We start from the raw sequence: 25,943 nt of genomic DNA on the forward strand, positions 1-25,943 counted from the left end.
GAGCTTTCTTGCTTTTTCTTTCCTTCTCTCCATCTTCTTTTCCTTCAGTATCTTTAATTTATGACTGTTCCCTTGGCATTGTCCCGGATGTCTTCTGGGAATAGTTATCTCAGGGTCTTTTATCTCTCTGTGTTTGTCATTTAGTGTGATCTTGGCAGTCCCAAAAGCTGGGACATTTATGGTGAATGATTCAGGTTGCTGATTTCTGTAACCTGCAGAGATGAGAAGAATGGCTTTGGATAAAGCCTTGGATCAGAATTTGAGCTGGAGGTGAACTTCTGTGGATGTCGAGCATAGTTAGAGAATGGTTTTCTTCTTTTTAGAAAAGAAACTTGCATAACTCAGGTTTGGGGAAGGCAGTGGTCAAAACAAGGAAGTCCCAGATCTAAAGAGAGCAACAGCCTCAATTCCAGACCCAGGAAGTCAGATGCTGGTTATTTGGACCACTGACAAATATTCAGGCCTATGGCTTTGCATCTCAGACCACTGGGCCACGTAGGGCTTGGCAAACCTGAGTGCCCCCAAATGAGCTATGGAAGCTCTGCTCTGGGTTTTCATCTTGGTTTGTTGGTTACAAAACCATGGCTGTCCCATATACCTGATGTTACATGTGTGAAAATGTTTGGTACAAAAATGTTAAATCTAGTTGAATGTGTAGATACTTCAAAACCTGTTAATTTTGCTTGTGCCAATTAATATATTGGGGTTGAAGGAAGACAGAAGATTTGGTTTGGTTCTGCTTGTAGTTGCTTTAAATCTGAGCATCTGGTCACTTACCCACCTTTACTAAGGTATTTTAAATATATTTGTTATATTGGCTTTGAAAGTAGAAACTAAGGTATTTTAAATATATTTGTTATATTGGCTTTGAAAGTAGAAACTCCCCAGAACTAGTTAAATATGAAACCTTTCATCATTGCTATCATTCTGTCATATCTCCTCCCAGCAGAGATTTGTTAAAACTTGTCTTGGATTCAATCTGTCTTGTCAAACCATTTGAAGCACCTTAGGTGCAGAATCAGTTTCCCTGTATTTCTGTGAAATAACAGAAGTAAGAGGTCTGGATTATGAAAAAAAAACCTACACAAAAAGAAAAGTCTGATCTTATTTAAGTAGAAAGAAAAGACCAGTTTCCATTCATGAGGATTTAATTCCCAGGCTCATTGTTTGATATTGCATCTGCCCACCTCTGCTTTTATTGTAGTAGCCCAAAATTACTGTGAGTGCATGATTAGGGAAAAAAAAAAAGTACAGCCTTTAGAAGTTATGTGTTTAAACTGGCATTTGAAGCTTTGCTGATGCATCACAAAAGGTCTGAGTTGAATGCTTGTCAAAGGCTGAAGGCACTGAGCATATTCTCTGTTTTCCTTGTAGGTGTTTTACTGGACATCCAGCAGCACTTTGGAGTCAAAGACAGTGGGGCTGGCTTGCTGCAGACAGGTAAGAAAGGGTTTCCTCTCTCCCTGCTCTCTGAAACATTCCATTTGTCTGATGGGTGCCTAAGATTTCTTCATTCTGATGCATGGGCATTACTGGTTGTGAAATCTACTTGTAGAAAGGTGAATAAGTACACTCCTACTGGGAAGCTAAATGAACATAAAGGGGTTTTTTTGGCCTTGATTTGCTGTTGGGCAGCAGGTTGGGTCTCAGAATGACTTAAGTGTAGAATGGACCAATAATTATTTTATTTACAAGAAACTAAATTCAAACAGGAGATGGTTCCTTCCCCTAGATTAGAAAACTCATGATAAACCAACACAGGATCCTGTTCACTTATTTAATTGGTAATAAGTGTGATGTATTTTGCCCTTCAAGTGCTTGACAGAGAATCTGCTGAATGGACAGTCCCTGGGAGCATGGTGTGGCATGAAAATGTAAAACTCACTGGGGCAAGAACCCGAGGATGAAAGCTGAGGCAAGGCTAACAACCACTGCATCCATGAGAACTCCTGGATTAACAACAGCCCTGGAATTCTGCTGTTAGCTTCCAGCATTTCCCTTGTTGTGTAAGGAAGGATTATTTCAATTCTGATGTCCTTTTAATGGAGCAGGCATTTTCATGTCTCAGACATCTTTAGGCAGAGCTGAACAAGCCCAGGAGAAAGAGGCTCAGCTTCTGTGGCCTCTGGTGCTGAGGGGTTTAGAGGAGGGCCTGTATCAGTGAGCTGCACAGGCTGACACTGAGTCAGTCTCGTGCAGACACCGCAGCACAGTTGGATCCTCGTGGAGAGTGGAAAGGAGTAGCAGGATTTTTAAGAAATGCAGGATTTTAAGAACACAGTCTGCTTTGAAAAGCTCCTCCAGAACTATTAATTAGAGTCATGGATTTGTGGTGCTGTAGCTGTCTCGTCACTGTCATCTGTCTGAGGGAACTATGCTGGAACAATTACATCTCTGAAAAAGGGAGAATTCTGTTAGGTTTTGAAATAGTGTGCCAGCATGACATGTTTTCCTGTGCTATCATGGGTGGATACCCAGCACCTGTCAGGAGCTTGTCTGTGAAATTGTGGCCAACACTGAATTGTAGAACATCATTCATTCTTTATGATCTCACTAAAGGTGAGACTGTTCTGGAGCTCCATCAATTGGTCTTTGATTTCAAACAATGTGAACCACTGCAATATCCCCTCCTTTTTTATTTCCTGCAGCCCATGGCACAGCAGGGCCCTCATCTGTGCTTGCAGCTTCTTGGTAATGTTGTAATGCAAACAATTAATAACAATTTGTATTAAATTTTTACAAAATGCTGTCCTTGTGGGACAGCAGAGCTCAGCTCATCTGATGTGAGCAGCATGTGTCCAGAACAGAAGGTTTCAGCTTTAAAAGTGTCACTGATTATACAAAGCATCAATCAGTTATGCCCAAAATGGCACTGCCTGTCTGTCAGATTCTTTTCTACAGCAATTATTTGTATTTATTTATTGTACTCAGGGGAACAGGTCCTCAATGTATCATTAGACACAAAGTGCTTTCAAGAAAATATTCTGGTGGAAAAGGACACTTGCCAAAGCACATATTTAATCTTTATTCACTTCAGTGGATGAAATCCTTCTGAAGATTATTCATTGACAGCAAGTAAAAGCTAACTTCAGCAGGATATTCATTTGTTAATTGCAAGATATATTATTTATTTCTATAGCAAATACATGGGGCATCTGAAAACAGCATCACTGAGATAGTGCAGGGTTTTTCTTGAGTGTGTCAAGTTTTTTAACAGGTAATTGTTGCTTTTAGAAAAGCAGTGTTTTCTCTTTTTTTTTGCTGATCTGAAAACTGAGGACTTTGCTTCTGCAATATAGATAATAATGTACTAATCACAATGCTATCAGAGGAAAAGAGTGCTCAGAAAATAGACCACCATTTCATGTAAATAAGGATAGAGGCATGTAACTGAAGGCTTATTAAATCTATTCCTCCAGCCTCCCAAGTTTCTGTGTTGGCAGGTGGCCCATGGCCCAGGGCCATTAAGGTATCCTTAATCCTGCTTAAATAAAAGATGCTGCCCTAAACCACCACAAACATTCTTCTAATCTTTTGTCTTTTCTCTAAACCAGACTTCCCAATGGTAAAATCAGGGGAAATGGTGCAGTGTAGAAGCCCTTGCCCAGGGTTGCAGAAGAAGCCTGGAGCAAAGCTGGGGCCAGGCCAGGTGTCTCCCACCCTCCTGCCCTAACCCTGAACAGTTCCTATGCCAGCAGACATACAAATACTGTTTGCTTCCCATGAGATGGTCCTGCCAACTAATGGAGTGATGTGAGATGAAAGACTGCTCATCCTGATTATGTCCTCTGAATAAAGAGTGGATTAGTCCTCAGGTTGTTAATCCTGCATCTAAATCAGTCCTAAATTAATTTACAACGTTAATGAGGGGGAGTGAAATGTAGTATATATGCAGTTCATATCACTCATCAAGAAGGCAATAAAATAAAAAAAACTTTAAAAAATTCAAAAAGCCTTTTAACTGAGAAACAAGGTTGCACAAATTTTTAGGAGGAAATGGTTCTGAAAATCCAAACAGAAAGCAGGGAAAAGAAATCTACCAAGGATAATGTTTGACCCTGTGTTCATCCACTCCCCGCTCTTGGCAGGCACAGCTGATCTGGTATCCCTCTGATCACTTCCAAACCAGTCCATACTCTCAGCTTCTCATGCTGTCTGGAAAGCAAAGGTGACTTGTTCCTTAGGAATTGCAGACACAAATAGAATTTTTGTCTTCATTTATATTAATCCTGACACACAAGCTGCTCTTTAACCAAGAGAAACTGGTTATAGATACACTGTAATTCTCTGTACAGAAAAATCACAGGACAATCCAGCCTCATCCATAATGGAAAGAAGCAGACCATGGTCTGCTCTACAGCAAGCATCCAGTGACAGCAGAGGACACACTGACAGATGGAGCACAACTGCTGCTTGCTCAGTAGCATTCTAGAGTAGCACCCATAAAACTGGTGATCTGAGCTCCACTTATCTCCAGATGATGCTGGGAACTGTGTGCTGTTCTTCCCTTTTAAAGCACTACATATGCAGTTGTGTAAATATTGGTTTAGTTGACCATCCCATAGGTCTGCATCCAAGCTTTCTTGTGCTTTTCAGTTCTTACTGGCTGCTTTTCCCAGCCAGAGAAAGGATAAACCTGGCTGTATCCAGTCAATACATTTATAAACCCAGCCATACAAAAAGTCTTATCTATGTGTGGAGTTAGGAGCAGCTACAGAGCTACAGCCACTAGGAACACAAAGACTAAGAAGGTGGTGGACAACTGGATTTGTACTGCTTCAGCTGGATTTTAAACTGCTTCAGAATAGTGTTATCCTTCCATATACACTACACCATGGGAGTAATGCCCCAGTGCTGTGCTCTGGTTTTCACTAGATTATTTTCTCTTCCTTCTACAATTTTTGTGCTTTATTGCTCTGTCTGCTCTCTCTGCCCTTGAATTTATTTTGCTTTTGTGTCTCTTGCCAGTGTCTCTGTAGCACACAAGAGCTCTAATAATAGCAGTGGTTGGCTCATGATACAGTTTGTTGCCCGAAGATTTCAGGATGTTTTATATCAGGAGGGCTTATAAGGCTGGGCCTTATACATGGGGAAACCAAGAAAGCCAAATGGGAAAAATTACCTGCCCAAAGTGGCACAGCAGGTCTGAGGCAGAGCCAGGATGAGAACTACAGTCCTGTTCCTGAACATGCAGCATTAGTTTATGAATTAATTAATTAATGAGGTTAATGTTTAGACCCAGAGATTGGGTGCTTGTTACTGGGCATCCTCCAACCCAGACAGCTCCAGCTCAGGGATTTCTGCAGGGGGAAACTGAGAGGTATCAAATGGAGGTTATTGCAAGGATTCCATGGAAATGCAGAGGGGGAAGTCTGTCTCCAGGAGGAGCTTAGAGATGTCATTAGAGGAAACCCTGGCAGGCAGAAGTGTGCAGTGTAAGGTCACAAGCCAGGAAATGTAAGGAGGTGAGAGGTCAGCAAGGACTCATGAAAGGTGAATAATCACAGATAACTGGGGCTCTGAAGGACCTTATCTTTCCTCATGTGCAGAGGGATGGGCATTCCCCCAGATGCCTTTCAGCCCCTGATTTCCCAGAAAGCCAAGCCTTGCCAGGTACTTTTTCATAAATCTTATTGTGAGCTCACTTTTCCTGTAAGGGTCAATTCCAGCTACAATCTCTGTTCATTTGAAAAGTGGAACTTTTATCTTCCTGTGTTGCCCTACCTCTTGAGCTGACATGGTGTAACCTTTCAGGAGGTTACAACCTCACAAATACACAATCAGCTCTCTTGTGCTTTGATTGTTCCCACCAAGCTATAAACACATGCATTGAGAATGGGTCTTGACATAGTGGATTGCAGCACAATGGTGGGATAAATCAGACTTGATGAAATTCAGTTCCCTTTGACTCCCATCTTCTTGTCATTGGCTTATTGTGGCAGCTGTACCTCTCTAACATTTTTATTTATTCCATGCAGAAACCGCATTCTCCAGGTGCTACCCCTGAATATGTGTACATTACATGAGGTGCAGGTGCTGCTTGTTTCTTTTCCCACTGCTTCTCCCTAAATGGACACTTTCTCCTCAGCTGTGCTCTGCAGAACTGGACTACATCTTCACATTTTGCTTCCTACTCCACCACTTAACTGTTCTTCTTTCTAGAACAGACAAAATCATAATCTAAACACTTTCTGTTTTCTATTTCAACTTCATGGGCTTTCCTGTTGGGTAAAGGCTTCCTGCACCTGAGCACTTCCCAAGGAGGTGGTTCCTCAGGTGTCCAAGCCAGGAGGTCAGATAGAATGCTTATAGAATACTTTGTGCTTGCTCTTCTTTTGACTGCAAATGGTTTGGTCCACCATGTCCTACCCTGCTTCCAACAACACTAAACATTCTTAAATCCAGGTTACTTCTCTGGCAGTCTGGCTCAAAGTGGCAGGACAAGGTGGACCTCTCTTTCTGCCAGGAGATCCTCCAAGGCCTTTCAACAATGAGCAAAACCTTTCTCCCCATTTCCCTCTCCATCCCTGACTTTGAGTCCTTTTCTCTGACATTTTTCTACCTTCTGTAGGATTCTGCTGATGTAGGGATTAAGCAAGGTCAGTTTAAGCAATGAAGAGGAAAAAGCAGGGCACTTTCAATATGCCTTCATTAATGTTGGGACAAGGGTTGATCTTATTTTACTGGAGTGAGCTGACAAAGTCCAGAGCTTGATCATTTCCCACCTACATCCTTTACAAGTTCAGTCTTTTTTTCCTGCGTGCTAGAACAGTCTGATTTCCTGAGAAGTCATGGCAGTCTGAGGGTCTGATTCATGAAAGCCCTTAAACCTATTTGGAAATGCCTCTGCAATCAAGAAGGAGAAGAGTATTGTCTTGAATCAGTGAGCAGGTTGGAGGAAAACGTGTTTGTGCCCTGGCCCAGTGCCCATGCACCAAGGACTGAACTATAAAAATGCCATTTACAGCCTGTGCTCTCACTGGACAGCCCTGGATTGCAAAGTAAATCTTCTCTGGGGGGGATGAAATGGTCAGGGTGGGAAGGGAAGGTGTCCTTGCTTCCTGCTGAGAGGAGGGAAGTGCTTCAGCTGCTCTTGTATTTTGTCTTTCTGCTCTTTGTGGCAGTGAGTGCAGGCTACTAGAGCAGGGAAACTCTCCCGACTGCCTTGTCTTCATTAAAATCTTCACATCAATATCTTCACTTTATGATAATGCATGGCCAGTAGCACAAGATAAAAATTCATTCCTCCATCCTGTCTTTCTGCTTAGCACAAGGCAAGTTTGTCCTCACTATTGGCCTTTCAGGTACTTGGGCTGGGTGTTGTGAGGGAAACTTGCACTTTTGCTGCCTGTGGCACATCTGTTCTATTAGTAGAAATTGGCCTATTTTCCCTCAGGCTGTAGTTCAGACACCTCTTGCCAGGGTTGTCTTCACTTCTGCAATTTATTATAATAATGAGGGGAAAGATTTCCCACAGATTTTAGAGAAGTAGTTGTTATTCCACCCAAAGTCCCACATCTTTTAACACAGCCTGTCCATCCCCCCATGTATGTTCCTCAGACCTCAGAATTTGATTCAAGCACTGTAGAGTGCAAGACAGGATTTTTGTTGGTATTGTGTAATACTTTCAAACAACACTTTCCTCTTAGTACCAGCAGTGCAGTCTCATGTAATTGGTATCTGCACAGTTTTGTGCACAAATAGTTCAGAAGGGCTGGTCTGGCTCCCTTGACTTTTTTCATTACCACAGTAGCTGTGATTATGAAAGAGGGAAATGAACATTTACATTATCAGTTATTATGTATTTTATGGCTACCAGTTGCTGCAAAGGAAGCATGGACTTATATTCAAAAACCTTCTAAGTAGGTTATTTTTTTTCCTCCCCTTCTTCAGTGGCACTAAAAGCTTTTGGTAGTAAGTGGAAAAGCTGCTTATCTTTAATTCTTGCTTTCACTGTGCCTATAAATTTAATTTTCAAGTGGGGTGACCAGGGGAGTGTTTGTGTGTGGCCTCAGTATGGTATCAGTTGCTGTTGATACACCTTGGGCCCAATGTAAAGGTAAGTGTTAGCTCAGAAGAGAAAGGTTTTTTTGCCTTGACTTTAAGTGAAGTTGAATCAGGGTCTTCTATTAACTGAGAGTGAGAAAATAGGCCTAATTTTTATAGTACATTTTATATATTTAGCATGCTTCATCCCAGGGGAGCCTCAAGTGCTTTCTCTGAAAAGATTTATTTTAAGGTTGTTTTGGTTTTGTCTCTTCTCCCACACCTGGAGAACTCTCAGTTTTCTCAGAGCACAGCCCTGCAGTTCTGCAGGGCAGTGTATGGTGTAGTGAGAATGAGAACAGCTGGGTGAGCTCAGGTGACAAAGGGGTCAGGCTTGGTCTGTGCCCACTGGGACATCCCCAAGGTGACACAGTACTGTTGGATTTGAGAGAGGGATCACTTGGACACCCCAAATATTCTTGACAGAGTGTGAAGGACTCTGGAGCACTGAAGGTGGGAATGAAGAGCTCTGAGGTTGGTTCCTGTAACACAGCAGGCATCCAGGGCTGTGTCTGCAGGAGTGGGAATGTTGGGTCCTGGACCAGGCCATGCAATTGTTTTCCTTCTCTCATGTCCTGTCTGGAATTCCAGGTGACTTTTCCTCCAAACCAGTGCTTCTCAAACCTTTTGGGCTGTGTACCAGACCACTCTGCATCCTTACAATCAAATTTGTGTAGTGATTTATCACTATAAAAGTAGCATTGCTACATGTCTGGCTGGAAAGAGCATTCTGTTATGTTGTGGGCCACAGTTCTGGGATCTGTAGCCATGGCAGAAGCAAGAACAGGTCAGCAGGGCTGCAGTCATTCCCATATAAAGACCCAAATGCACCTGAGGAGGAGTGACTCATTCATAGGCACTTGTACCTGGCTTTGCAAATGAATTCCAGGGCATCACTTATGTAAAAAGTGAACATTCCTCGTGGTATTGGGTAGTGTTAGCAGCCTGCAGAACTAGATTCCAATTAACACCAGTAAGCCTGACTTGCATGAATGGTGAATTGTTGTAGCAATCTCCCCATGCTCTCCACCTGCTCCCAGTACATGCACATATTTGGGGATGTTTCCTGTATGCTGATGTAAGATTATAGAGCAAAGACCCATTTTCTGCTTAAATTATGTGGGAAGCCTAGTTTTGGAGAGAAAATATTACTGATCATGTTCCTTTACTTACCCTAATTCACTGTACATGTACAGTTATGTAAATGTATATAAACATTTTTGCTAAAACTCTCTTCAGTTGTTTTCAAGGTAGTCAAATGACTGTGGAAGGCTCAGGTTTTTAAATCACAGGTGAAAAACAAACAGTTCTTTGATGGGATGAGTAGTAGAAGGAGGGGTTCACACATTCTTGTGGTCTTTGCTGCTGCAAGCAGGGAAGTGGTTTGGTTTTCAGTGGAAAGGACATTTCTAGGGAAAGTTCAGTTCTGATGTCTTTTATTCCCCCCCTCAGTTATGCATTAGGTTATTAGTAATTAAACATTTGAACAGTTTTAACCATTTGCTCCTTCCAAACCTTTCATCCACCAATGTTTACAGAAGACTCACTTTACATATTCTCCTACTGCATCATTGCCCTTGTTCTTTGTAGGTGAGCTGAGTTGGAGATGAGGCACCTCTAATTTATTTCCTTGTGGGACAGTGGTGTTGAAGTGAGAACTTTAATAGTAATAGACCTTTCCTGCAAAGATTTGCCCTAAAGAGCTAAGGAATTACAAAAACATGCTTATTTGAAGCTGCACTAACTTTAAATGGATGGTTAAAATAAATAACTTTTGGGGTGGACTTGGAAGTGAATTAGGGAGGCAGTACAGGTAAAACAGTTTGAGCTTTAATTGATTTATTTATTGTAAATTCTATGAATTTACAATTCATAGAATCATAGAGAGTTCTGAGTTGGCAGGGACCCACAAGGATCATGAAGTCCAACTCCTGGCCCTGCACAGGGCACCCCAACAATCCCACCCTGTGCCTGGGATCATTCCACTGACAGTGGTGGCCAAGGTGCTCTCTTCTCTGTGCCATTTGCCTGCTTCCTTCTTTGTCTGCATCATCAGCTTGTGGAGGCAGGAGGATCCCCTGTCAGCCTCTGAGGAATGCCTGTTAAAGCTGACCTTGCTAAGAGTTACACAGTGACATTTTCAGCAGAGGATTTGTCTGTCTGGGGTTGGGTTGGATTTGGTTTGTTTTCCTTGAAGGATGTTTGAAGTATGCTCTGAATTCTTTGTTTTTAATTCTGCCTTATTCACAATTACTGTATTTTTCCTTGGCTCTGCCTCACCCAGGGCTGTGAGTGGTCCTGGTCACCTCAGCAATTGATGGTATCAGTTGTCAGCACTGTGTTTGTGTCTTCAACATCCTGTGGTTTTGTCCAACCTACCTGGAGTACAAATAACAATAAAATTCTTGTAGTGCCCTTGGCCACACCTCTTGAGCACTAGAAATCATTGACAAAGTCTGACAAAGAAAGGAATTGTTTCATGAGAGCCTTTGTGATAGAATGAGTCATGTTAAGAAAGATGGGTGAGTTAAAGAATAATTTTACCACCAATTAAAAAAAAAGGAAAGAAAAGGAAAAGAAGAAAGTCTTCACCGAGTTCGATTCAATTTAAGCATATGGGCTTTTTTGAAAAGCAGCCTTCCATTTTCCAGGTGTAGTTTAGGATATAGAAATGCTTAACTTACTAATTGTGCCTGCAAATCAAAGTGAAGTGGCACTAATTCCACCTGAAAAATTGCTCCCAGGGTAAATTAAAAGCTCAAAATTAGTGATTGAGCTAAGAATCTTTTAAAAGCCTGATACTAAAAATAGATATTATTTCAGAAGAGCTGATGTAAACAGTAGTTACAGTGAGAACCATGCAATATTTCACTAGATAAATCCATCTCCTTTATCTGTCTTCTTGAAAGTAAAACTACAGAACAGGAGCATGAAAACGTCTCATGATTTTTGCTGGTTTAGTTCTCACCATCTCCTGCTTTATTTTTAAATTGGCATCTCCCACCATCACATTGGAGCACCAGTGAGGCACCACTGCTGTTACAGCTCAGGGAGCTGAGACTGCCTCAGCTCTGTGGCTTAGTCATGGGGGCCTGGAAAGAGGCTCTAAGAGTTATTGGGTTGCAATTCTTAGAAAATTCTTATAAAAATGTAGGTGGATTCATTCCTGCTATACCCACCCAGAGCCTTCAGTGACTTCTATCTTTTGGCTAGAAGTCAACTGCTTTGAAACCCATGGATGTAATAATGGGGAAAATTATTAGCAAGTGTGACAGCAAATATGTCATATCGAGGGGGAGGGTGGCAAAACAAAGAGAAAATATTAAAAGAAAGTATGTCTGGGGAAAAAAAAAAACCAAAAAACATGAGGAGAGCAAACATTTTCCTTAAAAGCAAATTGTCCAAAGTTTTCCTTGTTTTCATAGAGGATGTTCTATGGCAGAAGAGGTATAATAAAGGATGTTATACAAGGGATATTGAATTTTCACTGAAAGCTCCCCAGTGAGATATTGCTACCAGCTGCTAATGTTCCACCTTCCAGAGCCTGGGACAGTGTATTACACACTGAGCAGAGAAAATATTTGCATTGTATATAAAAGATGTGTTAAATTGTCTCATTTGTACTTACTGAAGTTATTCTTTCTGGGTTCATAATGCAGAAACTGGTTTCTTGTCCAGTCACCAGACAAATAAACTTGGGGCAGCACCATGCCAAGTGTTCCCCCAAGGTTCAGTTCCAGCTGAGCAGGGCTGTGATAGCAGAGCTCAGCTGGTGCCTGGGGCATTTCTGGGCTCCTGGGAGGGAGTGGAGCAGGCACTGAACACAAACCAACACCAGATGGGCCACTGGTCACTCCCCAGGCCCACCTTCTACATTTTTTAGACCTAATTGAAATGGGCTTCTTTAATACCTTGACAATCCCTGGATTTAGCCAGTGTTGCCTTTCCTTTTCTCCATTAATGTAATTGATGATGCATGAAGGAATTGCGTTTGCAGACCTTGCGCATTGCAGTGTTTGTTCAGGGTGTTTTTTTACCCAGTGGTACTTGTTCCCCCAGAAAGATACTGGTCCAAAGAAATTTAAACTGAGGGATTATTTAACAGGGTCCAGTCACACTCCATGGCTGTTCACACTGTGATTAACCCTGGAGTCTTCTACAGATATCATGTTCTTTTATCCACAGGAGCAAGTTCGGTTGCAAAGCTCATTCCTGGAACTGCAGCTCAGCTTGGCATTAGAATATTTTTCCAAGTCAGGAATGACACATGGGTGATAATCTTAGAAATAACAAGTGTAAAACAGAGATTCTGTAAGGCACACAGAGATTCATTCTCCAGTGTAGCTGTGATCCTTTTCTGAACTGTGGCAAGTTAAACACTGGGATATACCAGTATTTCAACAATTTCCTTAAACTAATTTGTCCCTTTTTGAAGGCCCCCCAGCCACTGTGAAACACTTGCTCTTTGTCTAAATTGTCATTTATAACAGTGAGAGGCAGGAGCTTTTCTAAATACTGCACACAACATTGACTTGGCAAATAATTCTGTTGCACAGCACCTGCAGTGGTGTGAGAGGCTTCCCTGCATCCTGGGGCTTCTCTTCACTGTGGGGTGAAGGCTGCTGTCACTGCAGGTGTTTATTTGTGGCCTGCTGGTTGTTCAGCTCTTGTCCTAGTCCTCAACATACAGTTGCAAATGGCAGTCAATGATGATGGTTTCTTGCATTTACTCTGTGATGCCAAAGCCTTTTGAAATGTTACTGGCATCAGGAATAATAGATGGATCAGCCCATGGAAGTGCTGATGGGCATCGTGTGGCATGGGATAGGAAGCAGAAAATATTTATGGTCCCTGAGCTGTTCTCAGACCACTGGTGCTTGAATGATGGTGAGACTCTCTCTAAAGCTTGCTGGACATAAAAAACGGTGGGAGATGAGGGTATTATGGATGTCCTAAGGTCATCTTCAAAATGCCTCTGGCCTGCTTGTGGATCTTGTTACTTGGGGTTTGGTGGTTGTCTGGAAAGCCTGTAGTATTTTAAAATAAAGATGTCTTTATTTATCTATCTATATCTAGATAGATGAATCAGTAGATAGTTTTTTATATCTATATCTGTGTTGTAGTTTAGGTGCCAGACTCTCAGAGGAGAATAGGTGGAGTTACCTGGTGTGCTTTACCACAGGAGAAAGCAGCTTGACAACTGCTGAGGGGCTGGAGCCTTGTTTTCTTCCAAAAGCAGATCTTGCTGTCTGGTGGCTCAGACTCCTCTCTGACCCTCACAGTGCTGCTAATCAGCCTAGGAAATGGTGCAGCACTTTATTACCTGTCTCTTGCAGCTGGTGGTGATTGTTTGTGTCCGAGCTCACGGTTTCTGTGCCTGGGTGAGTTTAATGATGGGTAATAAATGAGAATCACATCAGGGCTCAGGGTAAGTGAGAGCAAATGGTTCCTTCCTTGCTTGTAGAGGACTTGTGATTCATAATGAAACCAGACAGTGAGCACATTTACACACAAACCACACTTTGGGCCAGCATGTCTGGTCCAGAGCAGCTAGCCCTGGCCCCTGTTGTACTCTCACGTACACCCTGCACTTCCTTCTGACAGGAGAAGTTTCAAAAATTATTGTTCTGTTTTGCTTGTCCTCAAAAATAAGAGGGGGTAATGTAAAATCACATAACATAATGAATGTCCTGAAAAGGATGTGGAGTGTATGTTTTTCTGATTTTTTTCCTCACAATGCAGAAAGGGGTCAGTTTGCTGGAAAGCATTCCAAAAACTTCTCAAGGAAGAGTGGAATATCACGAGGAATATTGTCAGGACCTGAGCTTAAAAGACCAGATCTTTGTGTGGATAACCCATTATAATTCTTGGGAGTGCTGAAGGCAGCCTCTGAGTGGTTCAGCTGCCTGTGTAGGAATTCTGTGTACTTTCCTCGGAAGGATCTGATTGCTGTCCCTGCCACAGACAGGATGCAAGGCTACTACATGGTTTTCTGATCTGTTGTCATTGTTCTTGTGTTCTTATGAAGTGGTCTCCTGAGGTTAAATGAAAGATATCTTACTGGGGGACTTATTTATTCACTGGCAATGCCTCAGGCAGAAAGATGGACATGGCTGCTAGGGAGAAACTGTGAGATTCCACAGTGAGATGATTTTTTTTTTCTCTTTCTGTGTTGGTGCTTTGAATTGAAACCCACTCAGCACTGCAGAAATTTCCCCTGTAAAGTTAGTGTGGTTTTGGGCCAGTCCCTAATGGGTGGCAGCTTATAGAGAAAGCTGTCATTGCACAAGGTACTTTGCATTTTACAGGCAACCCAGAAAAAAATAGGTAATTGAGCAGGAAAAGTACTGAAATTCCCTCTGTGACCAGCAAAAAGCTGTTCAGAAGTAAGGATTGGCTGGGCAGTGTTATGAAATGTGTGTGTTTCCTCTGCAAATAAAGGTGAACCTATCAATAGCACTAATGGCCCTGGGAGGAGGGAAATCTTTGAGGAAAATAATACAATTCTGAGTTGTTGGATAAGCATCAAACCAAAGCAATTACCCACAAAGGCTTTAATATCCATATCTTCTGTGAATTTTAGCATATTCTCATTTCACAGTGATTTCTATTCCTAAAAAAAGTGAATTAGCATAAGGCTGCAGATGGTAGGATTTAAAGAGCAGTACCCCTTGCTGGCACCGCCTGCATCTCAGAGCAAGTGAATAAAAATCAGATATTTTAGATGTCCTCTTGAAGTTTTCGTGATGAGAAGTAATATATTTTCATCCCTTAGAATTCAGTTTAATTTGACAAATGTTTGCCTTCCTCCACATATCTAGAGGCAGGCAGTGTGAGACCAGGGTGAAGTCAGTGTGTTTGGAAAATCAGAAAGATGTGAACTGACCCCTGTGAAGGAAGTCAGCTCTAATACAGAGATGAATCTGTATTTTTTCCCCTCAGATTGATAATTTCATTATTTATTGAGTTTATTGATTTCAAAAGATGGCATTTTACTGATCTGCTACAAGCACTCTTGAAGATGTATGGCTTGAGTTGGAAAGGGAACAGTTTTGTGCAAAATGGTGTGGAAGGAGTTTGCTGCCAAGCTCTGACACACTTTTATCTGCACATGCACAAACACACAGTGTGAATGTGATCCCTTGTCCTTCCCTCTCTGGACATCAGTGCTTTGCTCCTGTGCCTTGGTGATAACACTGCAACAAGATCTGGGGTGTCCTGCATGTCTCTCATTCACCCCAGAGCATTTCCTGCCCATGTGCCTGTGCTTACGTGCTTTCCTGAGCACATAATCTGCAGAAATGTCTCCAGTTTTAACTCTCTTTGGTGGATGCCAATGACAGACATTAGAATTGAGAGGAAACTTTCATTTACTCCTTGTGTCCTACCAGATTAGATGCTGTCCCAAGGCTGTCAGTGCTGTAGTAGTTGTCAGCCAATTCCATCATTAAAATGCAGCTCTGGCCATTTTCCCTTCCAAAGAGGGAGCATGTGTTTTGCCAAGCCCACAATAGATGCTACAACAGCCCCCTAAAGAACTGTAAAAATAATTAAAAAGAAATCAATCAGTGCCACTGCCAGCCTGGGGAGAATGGCAGCAAAGAGCTGTGTCCCCCTCCCCATTCCCAAAGCAGATCCGTGTGGATTTCAAGGCTTTGATGCAGCTTTTCCTCGCTGCTCTCAGCATTTGCTTGGCTCCCAGCAGCGTAGCCATCAGGACTGGTAGCTCCAAAATCCCCTGGGCTTGTGGCCCTGGTGGAAGGCAGGGGCTGGGGGTCTCCTTGTGGCCAAGACTGCTGGCAAAACCAGTCCCTGTCCCAGCCTTGCCCAAATCCCTGGCACCGGGAGGGACCAGCGAGCTCCTGAGCCCCGGCTGCGTGGGCCGTGTTTGGGGAGGGAATGTTTGGTTCCTGCAGAGTTTGTAACGCTCTGTAATGCAACCAGCAGATATTGAGAGCTGTGTGTAGAGGTCAGCGAGGCATTCCCACTGTGGAATAGTCATTTATTTAGGGTTTTCATTTAAAAAACAAACCCAAACAAACCTTAAGTCTGAAAGATGTGGGATGGGAATATATCAGATGATCTCCCTCACAAATACATGAGGAGCTCTTGATTCCACTCTAAAGAGAAGGGGAAGCACTTCCTATTGCCTTGTTTTTCTTTTTTTTTTTTTTTCTGAGGAAACTGCTGTTGTCAGTAAATAACATGTAGCAAGGAATTTATTAGTAATACCCAGTAGAAGTGTCTCCTCTCTATCCTGTTCTCTATTGCTGCAGGAAGTAGATTTTGAGATTGAGACAGAATAATTCTTATTGCATCCTAGTTAATTATTTGAAATTAAAATGTTCGTTGAGGAAGGATGCAGGATTAGCAGTGCTGTTGTAAAGAAGGATGGCAAAGCTCATTTTAGTATGAAAACAGTCTTCCCTCTCTATCTCAAATAGGAACCAGGAACATTATTTCTCTTTATACCTCATACAAATGAAGCATCATTCTATTATGAGAATAACAGATTTAAAGTATTTTATTGCTAGTTAAATCTAATTCATGGTACTCAATGCAGATTTCAAGGATCAAGGGATTTAGATTATCCTGCATTACCAGCTTTAGGCTGTCCTTTCTTGATGTGTTTCAGTGTCTGCTGTGCTTGGAAAGGCTTTGAGGGCGAAGGTGCACGTCCCTGTCCCTGCCCCCAGGGACTCACTGTAGTTCCAGCCTCCAGCTCATGCTGCCAGAAAAGAGACAAGATTTGTTTTCAGCCCTCAGCAGGCCCCAGACTTTGCTCTCCAGATGGTCACACAAGCTCTGCACTGGCACCAGGGAAAGTCTGAGCAGTTCCTTGAGGAGATCTCACCTTTGCTTCCGAAGGCTCCTGCGGATGTGGTGCTGTGCGTGTGCCTGGAGTCATAATTGCAATGGTTAAAGAAAGAGCTCTTCAAGTAGAGGAAGGGAGCAGAACAAAATAAAGCTCCTTTGGGGTTTGTGGCTATTTAAATGCTTTTTTAAGACACCTTTCTCTGGCTGTGAGCCCTGGGTGTAGGTGTTTCATCCTCCTGGCAAATAGGAGCAGCCTCTTCCCAGCTGGAGGGTTATTTGTGACTGCAGCTCTCAGAGGGATGGAAAACAGGCAGAACATCCTGGAAAACTGTACAGAAAGGGAAAAGCAAAACTGCTGTTTGTTCAGATGCAGACTTTCATGAGTGCTAGAGTGGTTGCTGGCTGTGTCTGTAACAGCAGCCAGGACTGGTTTAGGTATATTTTGGTCATGTCGTAGCTGTGTCACTCATGATGCTGCAGTGCTGCACAGCTATTGACCAGTCTCTGCACCTCTGGGATCTCATGTCTAATTCAGGATTGACCAGAACGGATACAAATCCATCCTAATTGGCTAACTAAGTTAATGAACTTTCCCTGCAACTGACTGCACAATGGCAAACCGGCCCTGTCACGCACTGTGTGAGCACCGCACCGGGCAGGGCTGACATGTCCTGCTGCCCTGGGTCACCAGAAGGTTCTCAAACACTCAGAGCTGCTTAAGTCAAATGGAGGAGAAACTGCAACAGGACAAAGCTCTGACTGGGAGCTTCATATCTGTGTATGTACAGGGTCAAAGTAACTAGTGGTTTTAGAAATGTAACTGTGAGCCACATTCCAGCTTTTGGAATATAAGTTAGGTGCAGCTCAGGGATCTGTTAATAAGTTATTGCCTGATCAAGCTGGTGGAAGTGATGCAGATGCAGTTTTGTCTTCCTAAATTTTGTTTGTTTTATTATTTTTTTTTTTCCCAGAATACTGTGAGAACAGTTGTGATTTCCAGACCACATCCTTTCAGTATATTAGCCAGTCTTTTGTTGTGATCACATATGTAGGGAAGAAAAAGATGAACAGGACAAGATTGTGGTGGTAGTTCCTGGGTATACCAAATCATCTGGCTAGCTGAGGATGTCCTGAACAAGAGGAGCTACCTTTAGCAGCCCTTCAGTTAGTATTCCTGCAGGGTCTTGTTCCATCCTGTTTTGTAAAAACCATAAACTCTTAGCTCCTGGGGCATCCTGTGCTAAAATTCCAGTGTTTAGTTAAGTTTTGTGAATTAAGGTCTCCTTTGATTTGTGTTTTTCAGCTGCCAGTCTTATTTGATGCCACCTGGCTGGTCAGTCTTCTAAGAGAGGAGGTGATTCAGTTTTCCCCTTTCCCTTGTCACTGATGGTATTAGATCTCCTCCATATCTTACACTGGTTGTTCCTTTTCCAGTTGTTTAATGTTTTACTGTAAAAGGACTTGTTTTGTCCTTTTGGCAATTCTTTTTGATGCCTACTGTGCCTTTCTCAGTAATAACCTTAAATATTACAGGGATGCAGTAAACTTACTAGTGCAGAAGTGTTTTTATTGGCACAGAGGTTCTGATCTCTGCTGCCATCAGAAGCCATGAGCAGTTCTATCTAAACAAAATTCTCAGCTGTAATGCCCACTGAATCAAGGAGTCTTCCATCAGCTTTGGTCAGGAGTCTAAATGAAACCACACTGAAAGCATTTTGCAGGAAAACAACTCAAAGTGGAAGTAGCTGTAAAACAGAATTGGCCTTGGCTTATTTAATCCATCACTTCTGAACAGTAAGAAATGCAAAAGCAGAGTTTAAACACTGCCAGAAAAGCACGTTTTCTGGGCTTTGCTGTCAAGTGCCAGCAATCTAATGCTGTTTTAGGCAATAATCTGCATGGCTTTGTATGGCACTGCTATGGAAACCCAGCTGTGCCACAGCCTCCTCTTCCCTCTGCATGGAATGAACCAGACTGGGGAACTCACTAATGTGAATATTATTTTTTTAATTGATGAGGAGAGGTGGTGTCTGCTCCTCCTCAAGTGCTCTCATAGCCACAGAAGACATTCTGCTGCTCTTATTTGATTGGAAAAGCTGCTCCACAGGGCTGGAGTTCAGGCACAAGGAAACTGATGGACTGGGAGCTGGATGCTGGAGCCATCCCTTGAGTAACAGTTCTATTGATGTTCAGGTTTAAATCCCTTTAAAACAGTGCTAATGTGATCACTGTAATTCCCACAATGAAAAGCAGAAGTATGGGGTTTCCTCTTTTCTATTTAAATGATGTTGTCTCTGTACAGCTGTTCAAAATTTAATCTTGTAGCAGGTCAGCTCCTGCTCCAAGTAAATTTGCTGGACATCCAGAGAGATAAAACAGTACAGTAGAATTCTGGCTTTTCCACTGTACACTTAGGTAAAAATTTTGAAGTACAGCAGGATGGAGTTGAACCTCAGATGTATAGAAGTGTTGTGAATTGATAACTGTAACTATCTCCTTATGACTTCAGCAATAATGAAGATATGAGTGGCTGAATATTTAAGTACAGCTTCAATGGACATAATATAGAAAATTAATAAAAAAGCAGTTAAAAATTGAGTGCTGGGTTTCTGGATAGTCTTATCTTACTTTCTGTTTCCAAGGAGTGGATTTCCCAGCATTTCCCACTGAAGCAATTATTCTTGTTAGTTAAGGTGAACAAAGCAAGCTTCAGGATATCCTTTGCTGGGAACATAGGGGCTAACCCTTGGAAGAATCTTGTTTCTGCAGTCAGGAAAAGGGGGGGGAATTATCAGTACTGAACTCTTCCAAGCACTGCATCTTGTGTATTATTGAGGGAATTGTGAACTTGCCAGACAAGCTGTGTGCAGGCCTTGTCTGGCTCCTGAAGTGGTGTTTTTGTAACCAGGTTCTGACCCTGTCTCAGCAAATGGGACTGAGTGGTGTTGTACCACAGCCTCCTTCTCTGTGTGTGTCAACTGTGTGTGCACATACTCATCCTAAACATGTTGTTTACATTTTGTATCAGCTTGTGCTAAGGAAAAAAACTGGCACCTCATGGTGCAGTGTTCTCCCTATGGAAAAGACAGGACTGGAGCTTGAATACTGATGAGTGGCATCTGCAGTGAGGGAAACACGGTCTAGAGTGTCCTGGGAAACAGAAACACACACTGGAAAACACAGACACTGTGAGGAGTTAGGGCCACACCTTCAAAACATTTATTCTCCTCTCTTCCCAACTTCTGACCCATTCCCACCTTGGCACCCAGCCTAGAGCACCGAGTGCCATGTCCAGGTGATCCTTGAACATCTATAGGAATAGGGACTCCTCCACCTCCCTGAGAAGCCCCTTCCAATGCCTGGACACCCTTTCAGTGAAGAAATTCCTGCTGAAGCCCAGCCTGAGTGTTCCCTGGCACAGCTTGGGGCTGTTCCTTTGTGTCCTGTCCCTGTTCCCTGGGAGCAGAGTCTGAACACCATGGGCTGTCTCCTCCTGTCAGGGAGTTTGGAGAACCAGGAGGTCCCCCCTGAAGCTCCTTTTCTCCAAGCTGAGCCCTCCCCCAGCTCCCTCAGCTGCATCTTACCATCCTTGTGCTCCAGACCCCTCCCCAGCTCTGCTGCCCTTCCCTGGGCGTGCTGCAGCCCCTCCATGCTGTTCCTGCAGTGAGGGGCCCAGAACTGGGTGCAGCACTCAAGCTGGGGCCTCACCCATGGTCACTGCAGGGACAGTGTCCCTGCTCCTGCTGGCCACGCTTTCCTGACAGGATGCCATCGGACTCTTGGCCACCTGGGCACATCTGGGCTCATGTTCAGCCCCTCTTGGCCTTCACACCCAGATCCTTTCCCATCACACCCAGATCCTTTCCCACTGGGCAGCTTTCTAGCCACTTTGTCCCCAGCCTGTGGCACTGCCTTGGGCTGTGGCTGAAGTGCAGGATTTTTCACTTTGCCATCCTGAGCAAGCACAAGGACACAATGAGGCATTTATAAAATTCTCCATTTTGTCCTGTGGTCTGTTCTGGGAGAACATTTCAGACCACATCCAACCCAAACCTTCATATACCTAACTCCAATTGATTTGGTGCATTCTCAAGCTTTTAATTTCTTTTTTAATGTTCCTGTGTTCAACATTGTCACTGTGTGACAGCTTTGCATGGCATATGGAACTGATGGTGTTTCAAAGCTCCTCACACTTGTCAGAAACTTCTTGTCTGCATGAGTCTGGAACCTGGTGGTCTCGTGTTTTGCACCCAGCAAAGTGCAGTAACATGATCCATCTGTTGGCTGCTGAATTAGCAATGAAGTAAAACAAAGCCCATGTGCAGAGGGATGTAACAGAGTACCTATAATAATGTCTGTGGCAGGAATGGTTTTCAGGGTGGTATTTTCTGAAGTAAATTCTATTGTATTAATTCATCCTCCTTCAAAAGATGAATGTGTAAAATCACGTTGCTGAGGTTCCTGGGGCCTTGGACTGCCCCACCATTGGGTATCAATTTTACCTTGGTCATATCATACAGTCCAGGTTGAATCATACAAATAAGGTTGAAGACCTCCAAGATCATCAGGTCCAACCATTGATCCAGCACTGCTGACTCCACCACTAACCCATGCCCTCAATGCCACAATACACAGTTCATGGACACTCCAGGGATGGTGATTTCTCTGCTGCCCTGGGCAGTGCAGCTCCAGTGCTTGCCCATCACCACATTGTGCCTGCACTGTGGCACAGATCAGGTTCAATGGTTAAGTAGCATGAAGGGATCTTTGTTCTTTCTTACCTTAAATGGTGCTGTAAGAAAAAAAAACACTTCTAATTGTGGCTGTAGACCTTCAGAAATCCCTCCAACATAGAGATGATCATATAAAGAGGACACTGCTGAAGCTGGAAGATGTGTATGTGTTCCAGATGTCTGTAGTTCATCATGGGCAGGTCACTCTCCTGTATCTTAATTTCCTTAGCCCTAAAGTAGAAATTAATGTTTAACTTTCTTTCTAAATTGTCCCATGCCTCACCGTGATTAAATGTGTTGGATGTACTGAATTTATGCTATTATTATAGCATAAAATCATAGACAAAATAAAAATTAAAAGAGGGAAGCGTTGCAAAACCATGTCTTTGGAGTAGAGGAGCTGGTTGGGATGTTGGAGAGTTTTATTCCCCATTGCAGGTAGATGGTAACTGGTGTCACAAGCAGCTTGGGAAACACGTGCACTCATGACTGAAAGTCCCTGGGGTAGAAGTGGCTTGACCAAATCCCAGGGTTGTACTTGTACACACCCATAAAGCATCCCATCCAGGGCAAGCTGCCTGTTTAGGTGTTCTCATTGTTTGGAAATTTGTTGTTGGGAAGATGTTATCAGCCTCTCAGCACATAGTTCTCAGCAGTGTCTCAGTGGATGCCAGTCCCTTGAGGCAGAGGCTGTCTGGGTTTGCCCTCCACAGAGCCAAGCTCAGTGTCAGCACTCAATTAGAGTGTACACACGATTTCTGCTGACTCAAAGCTCAAAGATACCCACTAGGGTTTTTTTGTTGAGCATCCTTGTGTAGAGAAAGCTATTTTCACCTGACCCTGGACCTTTCCAGCATTATTCCTGATAGGAAAAAATAATCCCTGTGTGCTTAGAGTCAAAACCAAAAGAAGGGACCTTTTTTCAGAGGTGCCTGTGATCTGCTCAACCTTCCAGGAACTGAGGAACAGCAGCTCCTGTGTGTGCCTCTGTCACTGCTTCTCTTCCTTCTTGATTCTACTCTGTGGATGACCTGCTGGCAGGAGAAGCCCCTCTCTGAGGTTATCCCTGGGTTGATAAGTCCACTAAACAAAAGTCCACTAAAGAGAAGAGATGGAGGCAAGTGTCTTTGGAATCACAGGGTGGAGAGCTGGGCAGGTCAGAGCCTTTCCAGGGAACAGCTGTAATGTCAAGCTGGTAAAGTTTTTGTTTGGAGAGAAAGAAGAGAAAAATAAAAGTGATGGTGTCTAGTTCCAGGAGGCAGGAGCTTTTTGTGACTGTTGAATATAAAGTTTATATAGAGTTCCTTCCTCTTCTCTCATCTCCTTTGCTTCCACTGTTGGATTTACTTTTCCCCTGGGTACACAGGCAGCTCTTTAGAGGGGAAAGTGTGTCTGAATAGCAGCTCCCTGGCCATAATCCTGAAATAGGACTGAAGCTGCAGCACATGGAGCAGCAATAGAGGCTTGGGAGGATGATTTCCTTGTCTGGTGGGTGTTTGGGTGGGACATGTAAGACTTTTTATGCTGCACATTGTTGTAATTCCAGCCATGCACAGAAAAAGCTGGGCAGTGCTGGCTGAGAAAGTGCTTGTGCACCTGTACAGGGTGGGACAGGCATCCAGAGGCAGAAATAGACACCAAGCCATCCTGTTTGGGCAATTACACTCTTCCTGCCTTCTCACCACAGGCAGTGTTTCAGTGGCTAAGCCACAAAGGGAGGAATAAAGACAAATGGGTTCTCCTTTTGAAAATACCTGTATTTAAAAGAACCTCCCTCCTTGATGGCATTCACTGTGTGTCTGTTTATTCAGCCCTTGCTCACATAATAATTTACTCCTCCAGAAATGTATCTCAGCTCCACCCTGTGCTGGGACTGAGCCACTTTTGCTGGCACTGCTGGAGATCATTTACCAGGAGAAATGAGCTGTACACATCCATAATGGGACTGCCAGAGCTATACCTGCCCACAGCTGCTCCAGTGCCATCACTGCCTTCACAGTAGCTCATCTGAAATCCCAGTGGGTTTCTGACTCTGCCCTGACTTGCACTCTATGTCTCTTCAAGAGCTGTAATATTCTAGGATGTCTCTAAGTGAAAATGGGAAGAGGAGCTGTTGATTGGGAAGAGGAAAGTGCAATGCCAACCTCTGTCCCACTGCTGCCCTAATAGAAAAGATTTGTGGCTGTGGTTGAGCTGAAGCAGCAGCTGCTGTGGTGTCACTTCAGTTTTATTAATTTGGGAGTGGGGGAGTGCAAGGAACAGAAAATGCTGTGGAAGAAGGGAGAGAAGCCAGAGAGGAAGAGGCTGGCACAAGTGCCAGGATCCTTTGCTGGAGTGCATTTTATGCCTAGTGCCTTATGCTCTTGCCTACCTGTTCAGTTAAGGTGAACAAAGCAAACTTCAGGATATCCTTTGCTGGGAACATAGGGGCTAACCCTTGGAAGAATCTTGTTTCTGCAGTCAGGAAAAGGGGGGGAATTATCAGTACTGAACTCTTCCAAGCACTGCATCTTGTGTATTATTGAGTAAATTGTGAACTTTTTTTGAACATTTCTGCTGCCCCTTCTCCCACTGAACGTGCTGCAGGTTTGTGTCTCGTGGATGAGGTCTCTCCTTTGTGGTGTTTTGTTGTCCCAGAACCTCCCAGAACCTCCTGTTGCAGGGTACCTCAGGTTTCTATCCCACCTGGGGATGTGCCCCACTTTTGCTCACCTCAGTTCTGCCAGCCCAGGCTGGGTGCAGGAGTCTCGGCTGTCACTGGCAGGAGTCATTGCAAAAATTGATTCATGGGAAATGCCTCTAACAGGAAAATCCTTTTGACAGACCACACAGCCATCATACCCTGCATTTATTTGAGTCAATCAATGCTCTGATGCATATTTGGGTCATAAATACTCTGATATAAATTGCATTTATTCTTGTGACAGCTGTGTTCTATTACCTGTTATTTATTTGGCTCTGTTGTCCTTTCATTTTACACCTTGTGGAGCTGTCAAGTCAGCTGCTTGCCACTGACAAAGCTCACAGCTCAGAGTCTTCAAAAAATAAATCCCCCAAAGGGATTTGAGCAGCAGAAGGATGTATACTGTTGGAAAGTCATTGGACAATCTTTTTTTTTGTTTGTTTAATTTGAAAGAGTAGCTTTGTCCATTTTGCTCAGATTCCAGAATTAGACTTGTCATTTATGATCCAGAGGTCATTGAAGCTAATAATCCCACTGATTAATATGAGTTTTGAATGAACACCCTGCTTGTCTCAAAGTCGAATTAACCATATTTATTTGATACTTGAAATGGTGGGATGCTGACTTGGATGTTTCTAATGTTCCCTTGGAAGCTTTTTCAGTTTTGTGTCTTTTTACATCGTAAAAATGGCAGAAAATGGGATTCAGAGCTGAATGAATTGTAGTGTCCTTCCAAGAGAAAGATCAAATGGCAGTGCTCACACTGGTCTGGACGAGTCACAGTCATTTTCTGCTTCTCATTCCCAATGAACAGCCACGTATCCTTCATGCCAGGTTGTTGCACCAGCCCTGCAAGGTGCCAAGCCCTTGGTGTTAATTCAGGAAAGCACTTAATCATGGAATTGATGACTCTCAAGTACCTCCTATAAGCATGTGCTTAAGTGCCTTGTTGGAGTGGGGCCAGTGCAGATGTGCCCTTGCTGAGCAGAGATTTGTGAGCTGCTGCTGGTCTAGCTTCTCTGTAAAACAGAGATGAAAACACTGCTTGGAGTTCTACTGGTAGGTTTTGTTTGCACAAGGATTTTGGGATAGATGCAGGGACTGAGTTCTATCTGTAGGGTTTATGTGTGAGTTAAACAGCAAAACTGTTCTTAAAATTACTAGTGAAGAATGTGTGATATGTTGCATGTGCTGCATTTCAGGCCTCAACATTTCTCTATTATCTTGATTTATTTTACTCTAAATGTAAAAAGAGTAATCCTGAAATTAAGATCAAATATCACAGTGCAAAATACATACACATTCACATAGATCACAAAACACAGATGCAAATGAATGTGTATTATTTATAAAGCAGCTTTGACATCTTACTATACTAAAAAAAAGACATTTAGTCATAGTTCAGCATTCTGCACATTTTTGAACTATCTTATATCATCATCTGTGAAAAATTCATTATTTGGGTCTTAACCATTTTAATTTTATATGCAAATTCCACCCACAAGAGGGTGTGTGCTCTGCTCTTTTTTGGTTTTTTTTTAATCTATTCTACCCCCCAACCCATTTTATACAATGAAAAGTAGACAGCTGGGGTTAGGCTGTGCCAAAAGCCCACAGTGCCCTCCAAGACTGCCTGATAACAAATGAGTGTCAGGACTGTGTGA

At 43.1% G+C, this 25,943-nt stretch overlaps 1 protein-coding gene across 3 annotated transcripts in view; it reads left to right on the forward strand.

Annotated features, from left to right (window-relative positions):
* Nucleotides 1-25,943, forward strand: part of LOC139599891 (sphingosine-1-phosphate transporter SPNS2-like) — a 136,179-nt gene that overhangs the window by 36,505 nt on the left and 73,731 nt on the right. For all 3 annotated transcript variants that reach the window (XR_011682342.1, XR_011682341.1, XM_071447582.1), the window contains exon 2: nt 1,375-1,440. Coding sequence is in view for 1 of the 3 variants with exons in the window: in XM_071447582.1 (XP_071303683.1) it covers nt 1,375-1,440 (66 nt within the window). In the remaining 2 variants the exon portion in view is untranslated. The remainder of the gene's footprint in view (nt 1-1,374; nt 1,441-25,943) is intronic.

Source organism: Agelaius tricolor, unplaced genomic scaffold (assembly GCF_023055355.1).
Source record: "Agelaius tricolor isolate 1412-34295 unplaced genomic scaffold, bAgeTri1.0.p SCAF_25, whole genome shotgun sequence".
NCBI classification, from domain to species: domain Eukaryota; kingdom Metazoa; phylum Chordata; class Aves; order Passeriformes; family Icteridae; genus Agelaius; species Agelaius tricolor.